This window comes from Hydra viridissima, unplaced genomic scaffold, assembly GCF_058129835.1.
Source record: "Hydra viridissima isolate aposymbiotic clone 2 unplaced genomic scaffold, HvirCarnegie_v1 scaffold_4, whole genome shotgun sequence".
Taxonomy (NCBI): domain Eukaryota; kingdom Metazoa; phylum Cnidaria; class Hydrozoa; order Anthoathecata; family Hydridae; genus Hydra; species Hydra viridissima.
In genome coordinates, this window is record NW_028324303.1 from 4,495,331 (window position 1) to 4,511,497 (window position 16,167).

At 29.5% G+C, this 16,167-nt stretch overlaps 1 protein-coding gene and 1 long non-coding RNA gene across 2 annotated transcripts; both read right to left on the reverse strand.

Moving 5' to 3' along the window:
• Positions 1–6,196: 6,196 nt before the first annotated feature.
• LOC145183097 (uncharacterized) lies at positions 6,197–14,804 on the reverse strand. Its single transcript, XM_090085981.1, has 4 exons — positions 14,222–14,804; positions 11,978–12,175; positions 6,781–6,888; positions 6,197–6,600 (listed from the first exon to the last, which is right to left on the reverse strand). Exons 1-4 carry the CDS (start codon positions 14,312–14,314, stop codon positions 6,475–6,477), a joined length of 525 nt encoding a protein of 174 aa, XP_089942107.1. The 5' UTR covers positions 14,315–14,804; the 3' UTR covers positions 6,197–6,474.
• A 25-nt stretch (positions 14,805–14,829) lies between these two features.
• LOC149889474 (uncharacterized) lies at positions 14,830–15,398 on the reverse strand. Its single transcript, XR_016452045.1, has 2 exons — positions 15,267–15,398; positions 14,830–14,968 (listed from the first exon to the last, which is right to left on the reverse strand). It is a non-coding gene; the product is annotated as an uncharacterized LOC149889474 (long non-coding RNA).
• Positions 15,399–16,167: the final 769 nt, after the last annotated feature.

Sequence of the window (16,167 nt, forward strand, 5' to 3'; positions counted from 1 at the left end):
AAGTTGCATACTGTATTCACACGGCAGTAGGTATGCAGCTTTTTACATCGTTTAAAGTTCTACTTTATGGTGTCTATGGGATGTAGATTAATCAGTATTTTAATCGATTAATAATAAATTTTCGATAAAATTTTGAAAATGAATTTTTACGATTTACAAAAAGTACATTGCTGCTCCTTAAGGCTTTCTCGTTTTATTTGTTACTTAATGACAAACAAGCCAGCAGGACGAAAACTTTTTTCTGCTTCTATAGATGGAGGAAGGCTTAGCATGACATTGTAAATCTTTTCTAAAGAGGTTGTACTTTTTTTTCAATTCTTTCAAGAGCTGCCATTTCAAGTTTAATACAAGACAAAATTTCTTGAGGAAATGAGTTACGAGTTAGTCATTCATTTCTTCCCGTTATAGGTGAGATAATTTCTGCTGATTCTTCAGATTTAGTTTTTTTCTTTATTCCTTATTGGAAATCGATTCAAACTCAGACTTAGATGCTATTTTTGAAGAGATTTTAAGGGATTATCTGATAGTTCTGAATTTGATTTATAGTCATCTGGATCGCAAGGTAGCAAAGTAGACCAGAACCATTTTAATTTCTTTCGTTAATTTTCTCAGAGACAACAGTAAATAAATTTTGACCTACATTTGTATTTTTTTGTCCAAGATTTTGTAGTAAAAACAAAGTAATTTTATCAGACCACAGTTTCTATTTCCTATTACCACAACACTTAACTACACAACATCAAGAGCCTGAACAACAGAGATGTGTTTTATTTTTTCTTCTTTTAAAATCAAATCTGTTTTGGATACATCTACAAGAGTTTTTTCGATAATATTTTTCAATTCCAAAAATTGTTTTAGCATACAGATCAGAGAATTCCATCTTTTTTTAGTATCCAGAATAAGCTTAAACTCTTTGCCTAAATCAGTTCTACTAATGTTTTGAAGAGTATCATTTTTAAGTGGTGATTTTTCTAAACAGCTAGACTGATTTACGAAGTATAGATATAAAAAATACCTTAGTCCTCATTAAATTGGATTCCCTTACTAACAGAGCTGTTACTTTCTTCATTCCAGCAATCTTCATTGTTACTATCATCATTAGGATCAGAGTCAGCTTCTTCATTTTCATAATTCTCATCATTGATTAGTTCTTAATGAGTTATTTCCATTTTCTTATGGAGAATATCAAATACTGCAAGATGAATACCATAGTCAAATTCAATATTAAAGTGCAAACATTGTTCTGTCCAACTTAAATTCCATTCATGGAATTTAAGTTCGACCGAACAATCTTTGTACTTGAATATTGATTTGACTTTATTTTCTAACAAAAAATGCTCTCAAACTTCAGAATTATTTTAAAGGTATTGTTAATGGCAGCCTGATTATTGTGCTGTCACACTGAAAATGTTTTGTTTGTATTTCGCAGATAACAAGTAAAAATAATCCCCTTTCGTTGTCAAAAGTTTTTTGACTCAAAAAAATTTTTTTAGTTTTTAAAATGGTAAATTAATCTCAAAACAACAACAAGCAAATCTTTATATTTTACAAAATGGTTTCTCGACAATATATATATATATATATATATATATATATATATATATATATATATATATATATATATATATATATATATATATATATAAATCCACCATATGTTTAAATATAAATAAATCATATACTTCATATCTTAAGCACATTGAAATTTTTATCTGCAGTCACTTTGTCTACATACTGACATCTTCTTGATTTTAGTGTGCGACAAGGTGTTGTTAAATATAAAGGGCAATCGTGATTCAAATCTGTAGTTTTTCTAATAAAAAGATATCTCTCATGATGAAATTTTCTTTGCTTGTGAGAACTAATTTTTATATCATTGTTACAAATCTTTTGTGGGAAATACATCCGATTGAAATCTACCGGGTCGGTATAAGATGTTATTTCTTCGTCTGGAATCATAGAACTATAAGTCTTTCTTAATCGTCCTGACTGGCATCGCATCGGATAATTAACTTTTCTAAATTTGGGGGGAGAACTTGATTTAATGCAATCGATAGTTTTTATGTAAACAGTGGTTGGAGATTTTGTTAAATCGTCTCTCGATTTAGCAGAAAGATTACGAATGTAAGAGTCTCCTCTGTTTGATCCAGGCGGAGGTCTAGGAATAAAAAATTTATTTTTAGATCCAAGAGAAGAGAAATTTGGTAAGTTATTATAAAAGTGTGCATCAGAGTCCATCGAAATTGGACGCCCGATTGAACTTTTTGGAAGTCTAGTAACAAGATGAGAGAAAGTTTCATTTTGAAAATCTTGCAGGTTTTTAACAATCGGAAAGGATGAACATTTATCATTGGTGTAGTGCAGATTGCGATAAGGTGCAAAACATTTTTCCCCATAAAATGAGTCCCTGGTATCGTTTATATTTCTTAAATATGATAAGTTTTGAATTTGGAAATTTCTTGCCTCTCTGTCAGAACCGAATGATAAACGTTCTGTGATGGGCATTGAATTTTCTGTATCAAGATTTTGAGAAGGTGAAGAAACTATATTTCTTTTTTGATCACTAAATAGTTGAGAATCTCTGATGGAGTTAATTACAGTGCGTTCCTGATAAGAATCAACTCCGGAATCATTTTCCAATACATAGTTTCTTGCTAGCCACCTGTGAACATCAGATTTTTCACTTACAAAGTTGTTTTCAATTGAATTGGATGCTTGTTTTTGTAATGAATTTGAACGCGAAGTGGGTAGAAGTAAAGTGTCAATGTGCTCATACAAACCATTAATTACGGAATTCGGAGATCTACTTTCAATAATATTGCACGGCTCGGTGTTAGTGCTTTGTTCTGCATATGATTTCAAGAAATAATTTTCTTTTTTTTTTAGTATCAATAATAAGTCGTTTATTTTTTCTTGGTTTGTAGTCGGATCAAATATCTCTGTTTTTTGGGTGATAATAGTTTGGTCTCCTAGTCTATTTATTTGATTGACTTCTTCGTCGTCTGTTTGTGTATCTTTATCACTACCAGAAACATGTTCTTTAAAGTAACGTTCGTTGAGAGCTTTCATCCGTTGTTCTTGCAACTGGAGTTGCAACTGTTCGTCCTGATCTGGAGTATAGCCATAATCATCGTCATCGTTTTGCACTGAGAGATTGTAATTACTTTTTTCACTCGCTATAGTGTGGTGCGTTATTTCACTTTCATATGAAATTATGTTTTTTTCAGGGTGTTTTTCATTCAATATGTTCTCTGGATCAAAACTTGGGTAATTTTTTTTCCCGAAGGAGTCTAGATAAGTTGCTTCTTGAACGTGGTCTTGAGTTTTTGATTCACTGCAAGCCTGCAAGTCCATTTTATCGCTTCTAGAATCTGGTTTTTCATCTTGGTTGATTGTTTTAACTTCACCACCTAAATAATTGTTCGGTGGAGAGATCACAGTAAACGGAGTTTCTGCACCTGGGACGGTTTTGTTGTTTAACATCTTTTTTTCATATAGTTGATTGGAATAAAATGGAGGTTCAGCAAGAAAAGGTTCGAATGCTGTAGCAGAAAGAACACTTTCCTCGCGTTTACGAAGGGAGCGTAGCTTAATCGAGTCTGAGTCTTGCTCCTTTAAAGTTTGGGTTTGAGTTGCGTTATTGTCAAATTCTTTTGAGTGATTTTTTTTTAAATGTCTTTTCGCCAGTTTTTTCAACTCCTTTAAAGACAATCTAGCATAATTATTTTCGTTCCGCTTCACAGCCATCTCTATAGCTTCCTCTGGCTCCGACACTCGGATTTCCGAATTTGGACTTTTACTTGCGTTTTCTACTTTGATTTTTTCAACTTCTGGCGAATTATTTGCATTCAAATTATTTGTATGAGACTTTTCAAATACAGAAGAATTTTTGTTATACTGAAAATTTAGTTTATTTTTTGGAGAATCTTCACTTGTAGAAAAATCTATTCCATGAAGTTTTTGCGATAATATATTTGAATCGAGAGACGCAGACCGATGGGATGATGTTGCGGTGTAATGTTCTTCAGACTCAATAACTGGCTGTAAATCGGAAGATGGTCTCAGTGAAGCACGTTTTTTTTTAGAAATAGATTTTAAGAAAGAGTTATCGGTGTTTCGATCATGTGGTGTTGACGACAAATTTGGCGGAGTTACAGGTTCTCTTTCCGACAGAGTTTCCTTGACAATCTCTTTTGACTTACTACCGTCGCTAATTTCTAACTCATCGAATGAAATTTGAGATTTTGAAAACTGGCAAGCGTCAAGATAGCTTGCATCGTCATAATCACTATCGTAGTAAAAAGAACTTTTTGATCCAGATCTTTTTTGCTGATTTTTGCATTGCAAATCGATGGAGCATGATGGAGGTATCAAACTATCCTTTATATCTTTTTCCTGTGTTATTTTAGGACTTCCACTTGTTTCAACTAAAATCTGTGCAGTGTTAGAATCACGACCCAAAGTCTCATTGAGTTCAATCAGCGTAAAAAATTCACTTAGGCTCATTTCGCTCACATAATTTTCATTAATCTGTTTCAGCAAAGGACCAAGTAACGATTCTAATTCTGTATTGCTATTAAGAGTATTGTGTGTTCTGGAGCTTTTACAAAAATCTTCATCTGGCTCTTTATCGTCCGCGCATTCTGAACGTAACTGAACTTCTGATTCCAAACAGTTTTCCTTAATTTTTTTGATGTTCTTTTTTTGACTTTTCTTTATTTTTGAGTTTTGTCGACCTCTCGGTTTCTTTTTTTTTTTTAACTTTTGGCTATTTAATTGCTTAGACAGACGAGTAATACTCTGAATATGAATGCAAGATGACGAGAAGCAGTTCTTGCACAAAAAGCCGGTATGCTGATTAAATAAAAAGGACAAATTGCTTTCAGATGAGGTATTCAACTCTCCATTCTTAATGGCTGGTGTTTGAGAGCTTATGAAACAACCGCTGTTTGTTATTTCGATATTTAATGGAGAATAAGAAAAATCAACCTGAGAACTCTCAAAGTCAACAAATTTTAGTGTTGTTTCTTTATTAGTTGTAGAAGGTTGCTCGTAACGACCTGGTGATGTTTTTTTGAAGTTCCATTCGTCGTTGTGATCAAAAATTTGGTTTCGAATATGAATTCCTGATTCGTTCATTGGCGAAGTTTCATCAAAAGAAATATGAAACGCAGAATTTTTCTGTCGTTTTAAAGGTACAAGACCAGAACTGATTTCTAAAAAACCACTTCCGCCCCTCAGACTTTGCATGGTTTCATTTAGATTTAAAGATAAATGAAGATCCATTTTCGGTTTATTATGCAATTTAGGCTCGTTTTCATTAGATTTATTTTCGTCGACTTTTAATTTTAATTGCAAAACATCACCAGTAGGATCATCTTCCTTCTTATTTTCAGTAGTCTTTGTTTTGGTTTCCGCTGCGTTTCCTTTAACCAGTTTTGTTTTCCTGGTAGAACTGTTTCTTGGAGTTGGTTTTGTTACTGCAAACTTAATTTTCGGTGGTTTGCATTCCGTATTTTTTACTTTTGACTTCAATCCACTAGAACTATTCTTTCCAGTGGTAATTTTTTTTGAAAATTTGATACTATTATTAACTGATTTGTTGTCACCGGCCATATTTCCTTCTTTTTTTTGAACTTATATTTTTTTTAGAATAAGCGTTCGAGTATCACGTCTCAACTTGTAATTACGAGAATGTTTACTATTGACTACCTTGGATGCTTGTCATAGTAACCATAAATAATTCAAAGTAAAAAATACACAAACTCTTTAAAAATTAAATATTCTTTAAAACATCTTAAATATTAATTTTTCTGTTAAATGCAATCTGCAACTATAAGAGGTTGAGATGTTTAATTTTAAATTAATATTTTTACAAAAAATAACTACGAAGAGAGCAACCATAAAGTTGGCCAGACAAGTGAGACGAACTGCACTTTGCAAAGAAAACGCGTATCTTTAAGGCTTCTTTTTATTTCGAGACTTTCGAAAACTTTAAATGTCATAAATTTACAAACTTATGACATTTAAAGTTTTCAAATCTAAGAAAAATGAAACGATGAAAAGCAAATGCAAATCTTTCAAGTAAACTTGACTTGTTTGTTAATTTCAATTAGTACATACAAAGTTGAACAACCTGTGTTCTTTCCTTTTTTGGGGTGGGGGTGGTTGGGGTGGAGAAAAAAAACAACCAATAAATTAATCGAAATTCTCATTCAAAATTATAAAACGTGTAAAAATTTTATATCATATTATTTTAAATAGTATGCACAGTCTATTTTTTTTTTTCAGTGTAAATAATATAAATAATAAAAAATAGTTACGAGATAAATAAAAGTTAATAAATGACATCGACGTGTATTACGGACGTTTTTTGACATAAAAAATCTTTACTCTTGAAGGGGAAAAATTTTTAAAAAACGTTAACGCGTTATTTACAGGGTATTGACGTGAAATACTATAGAAATTTATGAATCACATAGCTTGACTCTCTAACATACTTCGATGTCGCTTACGAATAGTGATACGGTATTTTCGACACAAACGGTAGTAGGTAATCGAATCGATAAGAAACAGAATAACGTTTACAAAGCCAAAAAACTGCAATGAAATAAAAAGTTAGAACAATTATTTTTATGCCTATCCGATGTAATTTTTACCATGTTTCAAGTAATTTTTAATAAAATAGAATCTTGAAAAAAACGTCGTTTTTATTGTTTGTATGCACACATAAAAAAGCAAAGATCAAATTTAAAATAATCAAATTTAAAAATATCTCACAGCAGCACCAAGGAGGCCAACCCAAAACTTGTAGTAAAAAACTAAGAGAACAGCAGTAAACAGCCAGAAAAAAAACCACACCAATGAAGCAGACAGCAAAAAGATATACTAAGAAAAAAAAAAAAAAGTTTCAATAAATTTAAACGCTGATTTCAAATGTACACACCTGTCTTATTAAGCAATCTTTTAAAGTAGTGTCGTCTTTTTGTGGTGTTTTAGTTATGCAACTTTGTTTCACAATCAACAAATCATACTATGGTGAAAGAGATAGAAAGATACAAGCCGAATCCCTCTGGTCAACCATCGAACCATAGAAGTGCTCTCAACTTTTAGAACTGAAACTTAATTACTTAATAAAAGTATATTATCATCATTAAAATATTTAGGTTATAGAGAATGTTAGAAAAAAAAAACTGAAATCTTTTATTAGGTAACTTGGTTATAAATCTACTTTTGAAAAAGAACAGTTGCCTCAATTGGTGAATTATTGAGATGTTCCCCCTATCTCTAATTCTAACAACAAGAATTAAATTATTTTAACGTGGTTAGCAGCTGAAATCAATCCATAGCTAGTAACTCCCTTAGCCTCCCCATTAACAGTTTGAAGGTGTGGCAAACTCTCCTAAATTTATGTTACAGATTGGGACCTAATTTTTATCGAAATGCTTTCCCTAACAACAACATTAAATATAGATCAGTATACATCTAGTATAATTATGAATAATAATCTAGCTTTAAATTTGCTTTTAGGAAAAATTTGATATCAAGTGTTATAAAGTAAAATTTTCAAAAAAAAACAAACAAACTGAGTTCAGAAAATAAAAAATCCTTATTATTTATTGTTAAGTGCTCAATTACATAACAGACTTAGTAGCACTACTTAAACATGAGTAAGAAAAAGTTTGTTAGCCTCATTTGGTTGAATAAAAGCAAAATTTTAAGACATGACTATCTCTCCATGACATACCCTATCAGTTGTGTAGTCCATGAAGTTGTTTAATGATACTGGGCAATTCCACGTTGTCACAGCGTGACATTTCACTCTTTTTTTGGGAAAAACATCAGATTTTAGCGCATTTAAAATTAAAAATTTAAAAATTAAAGATACTAAAAATTTTTCATATACATTACGGTTTCTAAAAACAAAATTATTTAGTTTTAATGTTATAGACTTTTAGGAATATGCATTAAAAGGTTGCATCACGACGTGACAAAAATTATCTAGCATTTTCCGTCATTAGAAGAAATGACAGTTATTCAGCTCTTGTGGATATTTTGAAATATATTTTTGTTATGCCTTGGATACTTAAACAGTGTTATAATAGTTTCATAACATTTTTAAAATGTTTTATAAATTTAAATGGAGACACCACATATATATATCAACAGAGTTTAAGTCACACCATGATGTCACGGTGTGACCAGTACAAAATCTTTGAATATTAAGACAATAACATCATCAAAAAGACAGTTGAAACAAAAGAAACCAATTTATTCGGATTTTTATAAGATTGGTATAAAAATAACATTTAACAAAACAGTTTATTAACAATAATTTCAAAAAAAGTCTTGTAAAATTCAACTACGTTTTTTTAAATTTTATCTAGTTAACTAAGTAGGATGCACTTGAATAAGGTTTCATTTCCATTTTATCATTAAACTGTTTTATGCAATGGGCACTAAATATTCCAGGCATTTTACAAGCATTATTAATGATGTTTCCAAGTTCTGTGCCATCAAAAGCAGTTTAAATTTTTTAAGCTGCAAACATGAAAACGTTTACTTGACTTTCATCTCTGACAGCTTTATAAAATGCTGTTGCGTCATTAATATGAGCTTCTCTTCGAACAATTTTTTGTGTTGCTAATCTTTTTATGCTTGCTCCTATACCATCACATGGTCCTTTACCATGAGAGGTTGCAAAGTAATTCCAGCAATTTTTAAATTGACTGCTAGGACCATCAGACCAAACTTGCAAGTATTTTACATCCTTTCTAATAAGGTTAGTTATTAACAAGTCAATAAAATAAATAACTGAATTTCTTGAATGGTTCAAATCATCAGAAATAATAACGGCAGACTTACAAGAGTCACCATGCCATCTAACAGCAGTAAATAATGTTACTAATTTTTTGTTCCAATGTACTGACTGAACTTCTTCCTATCAGAAAGTTGAGATGTTTTCAAGTCAACTTGTAACAAAACTGAATCAAGATTGCTTTTTAAATCTTTTTTTTGTTTTTCATAACTCATTGTTTTCCTTTTATAAAATAATGCAAAAGAAATTTTGGGAGCATTTTGCAAACATTGTTATACAAAATTATGGCTTTGTCTTTTTTTTTATTGCTTTTTCAAGGTACTTAGTTCCATTAAGTTGCGTAACTTTCTCCCAAAGGTAACAGGTAATTTCTTTATCGTGGTTTTTTTAATTTAATTGGTATGTTTTGGGAAAAAACTTTCCGTCCTTACAAGCTTCACAAAGATTGTTCCAACAATTATCTTTTTTCTCGTCACACACTAAAGTATTTGGTAAAGCATGCGAATTTTCAAATTGATGAAATGTAATACTTTGAGTGACATGATAATGTTTTCATGTTTTTGACATGAACAAACATTTCTAGGCATTAAGCTTGATAAAAGTATATGGCATGGTCTCAAACTAGCAAACTTGGATTTACTGATTGAAAAATCAGTGTGTTCATTTTTAAATATTTGACATGCTTCACTTACATTCATTGTTAAATACCTTTTTTTGGCATTTTCTTTTTTTCTTAATTACTTCTTAAAACAATCGTATCTCTTACCCCAGGTGCCTGATGGGATATAACATCTTGTTCAAAAAAATTAATGACGCATAGCTTCGTTTCATCATTAAGAGCATTAGGTCCATGTGTTCGTTGAATATCTGGTAAATCTTTGTTAAACTGATTTGCAAGTTGTTTAACAACAGCTGCTTTTTTAAGAGGAGAAGTTGGAAGAGCATGTATTGCTTTTTTAACAGCTTTACCAAGTGTACAAGATGATTTGTAAACAGGAGAGATGTTAGATGTTATTTTAGATGAAGAAACTCTACTCTTTTTTTTTCTTAACTTGTCTTTTAAACGTGCTAATTCAACATTAGAATTTTGTTTTTCCTTTTTCCATATCGAGTCCTTTTCCTTTATAAAATCTGGACCAAATGTTTGCATTTGTCTTTCTCTATACTTTCTCTGGTGTTCAGCATGTGTCAGAGGCATTTTCATTACTTTTGACAAAGAAATAAACAATTTGTTTGTGAAAGTTTACTATTTATAAGAATTGTATAAACAATAAACATTCAGAATTTAAAATACATTTAGAACATAACTTTTAAAAATAAATGCCCGCTGGGTAGTCTTTAAAAAATTTAATTTTAAAAAATGTCACGCCGTGTCGTCACAACGTGACATAAACTTAAGACACATAACACAAAAGCTAAAAATATTTAAATTTAAATATCTATTGATATTTATTGCCCTATTTTAGTTAGAAGTAATTTATAAATATTTATTTAAAATAAATAAATATTACTATGCTAGAATGAAAAATGTTACTATTAGTGTCACAGCATGACATGTCACAGTGTGACAAACTTAAAGAAGACCAAATAGAAACTTCTCAATAAAAGACTATTTAATTATTATAATAAATTTTCAATTTGAAAAGCAAGAGCCCCATCTATATTTTGCGTGAGACAAATCTACATAAAAATTTAAAAAAGTTTCAAAAAAAAGAAGTTTCAAAATGATTTACTAGAAAAATAATTTAAATTTGAAGCCTAAAAAATTTTGTTTAAAGTTTAAGCATCAAATCCTAAAATTCTTCGAAAACTAGTTCTATATGTTACATGTTTTTAGAAACTACAAACCTTTAACTTTTGAATGATACATTTAGTTTTTTATTTTCTAGAATTTGAAATTTATATCAAACTTTTTGTACAACATGGAATAGCTGTACTCTCTAAATCAGAGTGTGCACTGTTTTAGGTGAATTTACTCTGGAAAATTTTCTTAGAAAATCAATTATAAAACTATCCAAAATGATAATGAGCCATTAGTTTTTGGAACATTTCAAAAACCATTTAATAAATTTTGATTTTTTTTTTTTTTTTTTTAAGTGTTTTAAAGCAAATTTATCTCTATTTCCAAAAATATAGCCAACTTTTGAAAAAAGTTCATTGTAAAGAAAGAAAAGGTATTTGCAAGTAGTGAGAAAATTCATTTTGGTTTTATTTATTTTTATATATCAATTCATGGTGGCTTTAAAATTGTAATATTCCAATTAGTTTGCTAGCAAAAAAGTATAATGTTCAAAAGAAAACTTTTAGTTGATTATCAAATCCTGGTGTGAAGATAATGGATTGGAGGAAAGTGAAGAAACTGAGAAAAAGGTCTGTTAAGTTTAAAATTATAAAAAAATAAAGCAAATCAAGATTCTCTGTTTGGGATATAAAAAAAAACCTGTGTTCCAAAGTCAACAATCTAAAATGTCAAAAAGAGATATGGCTACAAGACATAAATGAAGTAGAAGTTCCTTTGAAGATCCAAACAGCATTTCAGCAAAGGACCAAAATTTGGTTGAAAACTGCTACAAGAAATGCTTCAAGGAAATCAAAAGTGGATTATAATGGATGACAAAACCTTTTGCAAACTCAACTGTTCAATGCTCTCATAAACTGTTCAAGCAGCACTTATATACAATCCCAAATTAAACAAAACTTAATATTTTGCAAAAAGCAATTAAAACTGAAAAATTTGGTAAGAATGATCTGGTTTGGTAAGCCATCTGTTTATGTGGTTTCAAAACTCAGCCATTTTTCATGAACCTGATCTGGCATCTTGCCATTACTCAAGAAGTATAACTGATTATTATTAACAGAAAGGAGCTATTTTTGACCCAAAAAACATGAATCTGGCAAATGTGCCACATTCATATCACATTTAACTTCAGTGAACCAGTTTAATCAGATTATATATACATGTCTATATACATGTCTACAAAACTAATAATAATAAAACATCCAATAAAGTGCTATAAAAAATTTATTTAAGCATGGTAATAAATGCTATGTAATTGGAATTTGATTAGAATTATATAAACCAAAATGTAATATGTTAAAAAGCTTTCTTAAAAATTATTTAAAATACTTTGCTGTACGATCAGTAAAAAAGAACCTTACCCAGCCATAAGACTTTTCTAATCTTGTGTCAATGTATTTTCCAAAACAACCAAAAAAGTATATAAGAATAACGACCATTGTGAAAATCCAACAGATTATACCAATCACAAGAAAATAGATGAATCTTGAAGTTATATGTGCATCGTCTACTTCATTATAAACACCATTACATATCACCCATGATAATAATACTGTAAACTGAAATATGAATATTTTAGATATCATCATTATTTGCATATTTTAAAAATTTGTCCAGGTTTTTATTTCAAATAAATCATAAACTTAACTAAAATACAACATAACATTAGATTTTTTTTACTTTATACCAATTAACTGTCTTAATCAACTACACTATATAAGTACAAAATAAATATTCTGAATACAAAAAAATGTAACTTGCTTGCTTTTTAAAGCAAGCAAGTTACATTTTGACTAAATGTCACAAATCTGAATCAAACATTTTATTAATTGTATATTACAGCAAACTGAAAACGTGCTATAAATATAATCACATTTCAATTTTGTTAGTGATTTCTATTGAGAGAGTGGTGCTTCAATTGTCACATATTGATAGTGTAACTGATATAAGAGTCTTGCAATAACAACTAATTTCAATCGTTAGGGTCAATGGTTAAATAATTCAGAATAACCATTACATATACTCACAAGCAAGTCTTGTTTGGAATGATTTAAAAGTTTTACATATGAAAGTTTTAAAGTGTTATTTAAAATTATCGCTTCCATAGATAATATGAAATAAATTTTATGTCTAAACCTCAAGGCAAATTAGCATTATTATCATAAACCTTTAACTTTGCTATCAACATACTCATAATATGTAAAAGAGACATCTATCATTTTACAATTAAAAAAAATTCTTTAGTAGTCTTATAGAGCGTCTTTAAGATTCATACAGAACTCAAATAGACTTTTGAAACATTTAACTTTTTGTTCTGGGAGGTCAAATTAAAAGTTGTAACCATATAGATTTGTTTTAGATATACCAACACTCCTTTTTTTAAGTTAATATTTAATTACTATAACATCAAGTAAGGTGAAACCTATAAAATAAATTCTTTTGCTTGAAGAAAACACAAGAAAGGGAAAACATTTGGGATAAACCTTGATTGATGGTTAACTACAAGAAGTAGATAGCATATAAATTAAATTTTGCATTATAAAGTAATAAGTTTAGTACATGTAAGAAAATGCAATACACTTCAATATGAAAAAAAAGTTAAAACACATTAAATGGTTTCAGAATATACATGGATATTTAGATTTTTGGTTTGCCTATGAATCGTTGTGCATGAATACCTAATTTTGGGAAACAAATATCTGAACAGGATATTTAAAAAAGGTATTATCGAAAGTAATTATTTTGATGGGAAAAAAACAACATGATTAAAGATGAAATTGAATACTGTGCTGAAAACTTAGATGATATAGATTGGAGTGTTATCAAAATCATGGATGAAGAAAAAAATTAAGGGTTGAATAATAATATCAATTAATGATTTTTTAATGCACTAAAATTTTGATTAAAAACCAGATAGAAAAATATATACAAAAATATATATATTGTATCTATCAGTGTATGAATTGAGATTTTTGGCCATTTAGAATAGATTTAAAATGTTCTATAAGAAACTAAGTAAATGAAAATATAAATCTATGGAAAATGCACTTTAACTAATATATTGGTTATAAAATATTAAAGTACTCTTTTCAGTTACAAGTAGGAGGTGAACTTGTAAAACTGGCAAATTATACACTACAGATACATTATGTAAATATGCTGATGTAAAGATTTTTCCTAAATCAGAACTGTTTTTTTATCTTTGGAAAGTATGTTCTTTTAATTTTTGACTTTGTAATATCTCCTTTGATTCTTTAATACCTTGATATTTAAATTCTTTTTAAAGTTATATTTAGAAAATTTCATATCAGTAAGATTTCATTAGAAGTAAGAAGAAAGAAAAAAAAGAAAGAAAGTAAGCATAACTATCAAGTTTATTAACACAAATTTGTTTTAGTTTCTTTCTAAACCATCAATCTTTTTCAAATGTTTCTTGTAATTATTAGGCTATATAAACCATTAAAACAAGTACACCTTCAAGCAAATTTAACAAAATAATAACTTACAGAATAAAATCTATAAAAATTTTTGTTAAGAAGTTATACTATAAATTAACAATAAAAGATTCTATTTTACTTGTTTCACTGATAAAGTATTTTACTTACAAATTCAACTAATTTAAATATTCCTTCAAAAGTGCAGCACCATTTGGCATTTATAGAGCAATAGCCAGCTTTATTTTGAGGCTCTTCATTCATTCCTACTATTTTCCTTAAAAAGTAATATTTCAAAATTAGGCATATTTTATTGTAAATAATGATTTAAAAGGTAGGTTAAGCCTTTACATCAGTAGTATTTTTACACAATTTGTCCAAAATATAAATTCAAAATTATGCAAAAACATGCTAGCTATGTTTAAACTTCAATGTCAAAATATCTAATTGCTCAATCCATCATTACTAAAAAAAAAAAAAAAAGTCACACTGATTATTTAACTTCACGAAATGGAAAGGGCTTATTACTAAAAACAATATTTTAGTTTTCACTACCAAATGCGTAAGAACAGATTCCGGTCCTGACTTTAAAAAAAAGTATATATATAGACAAAAATATACAGACAACCCTAGGTGTCCGACGTTTATAATAAAACTCAAAATGTATAGCTTAAAGGTTATAAAAAAACCAACTGTCAAATCTATTAAAAACATAGTTCTATCTCATTCAATGAGTTATTATATATCTAAAATAATGTTATTATATGTTAAATGAAATACCTAACAAACAAAAAATACTTGTTTGTAACCTAGCGGTTTCGATGCTACAAACACGGCTTTAATGTAAAATTCCATTTGTGGGATAGGTTTAATCAGTGTAATCATGAATGGATCAGTTTGCTTGAATCCATATCGGCTCTAAAAAATTCATCTACTTTAAATGCACGAATATGTAAGAATATCTCAATGACAAATCAATAAACGTAAAATTTCATAACTAATTAACTCCTTGTGGCTCCTCCTCAAGTTAGAAAATTGCGCATTTTATCCTTGTTTAAGGTTCAATTTTACACAATGAATAAACCTCCCTACGACCTAATCTGCCAATAAATTCTTTTATAAAATTTTTGTATTATAATTATAAAAAGCTTTATAATCAATCTTTTAGATTGTTGCATTACATGTATACCATGTTAAATGAAAATAACTCTATTACTTGAAATCCATCCGTTGACGTTTACACGAATCTTTAAACGTGACGGTCACTCATTAAAAGTAGGACGCGTGAAGTCCTTCGGAAAATCGGCTACTGTTTTCTTTAACGATTGCTTTAAACTCTTTATATTTGGATGCTATATGTACAGACCATCCCCTCCGACACTTACCAATACACGTAGTTTCTATAAGAGTATTGACAACCTTGTCCAAAATTTCATCTTGGTATGTTTTCTTACTTGCTTTCACACAAGTAATAGGAATCTGCGTTCCAGCCGAATTTAATCGCGTTTGATAGCAAGTGCCGAATTCCGTTGGAATCGGAATTCAGAAGAAACTTCTGAGAAACTAAAATTTAAAATGAAAAAACAATATCTAAAACGAAATTCTTGTTTGTAAATTTCGTTTTAAGTATTGTTTAAAGCTTGGAATTTCTTATCTGTAAATTTCTTAGTTTTGTTTTTTAAATAGAAAAATTCCGGTTTCCGACGGAATTCGAAATTTGCCATCAAACGCGATCAAACTCGACCGGAACACAGACCCCTAGTATTCAAGTCATGCATTTTTAAAAGGACCACTGAAATTAAATTTGTCCATTGTGACTATACGGATAAATACTCATTAGTACCTAATAGGTATGGCATATTTTAAGTAGCAGGAAAACACTCTGATTAAAAGGTCCAAAAGGTTTAAAGGTTAAATCCTATGCAAATATTGCGCTGGAATCTCTGCGATCTCAACTGATATTTAACTGCCACTAATTTTTAACTGGCATTGTCAACAAACTCCACTAACTTGGCTGTTCAATTATGAGTGTTTGTGAACCAAACGTATCATTTGTTCAGCAGCTCCAATCTTGCTGGCGTTCCAATTTGTCCTTTACGGTGTGTTGTCTGTGTTTA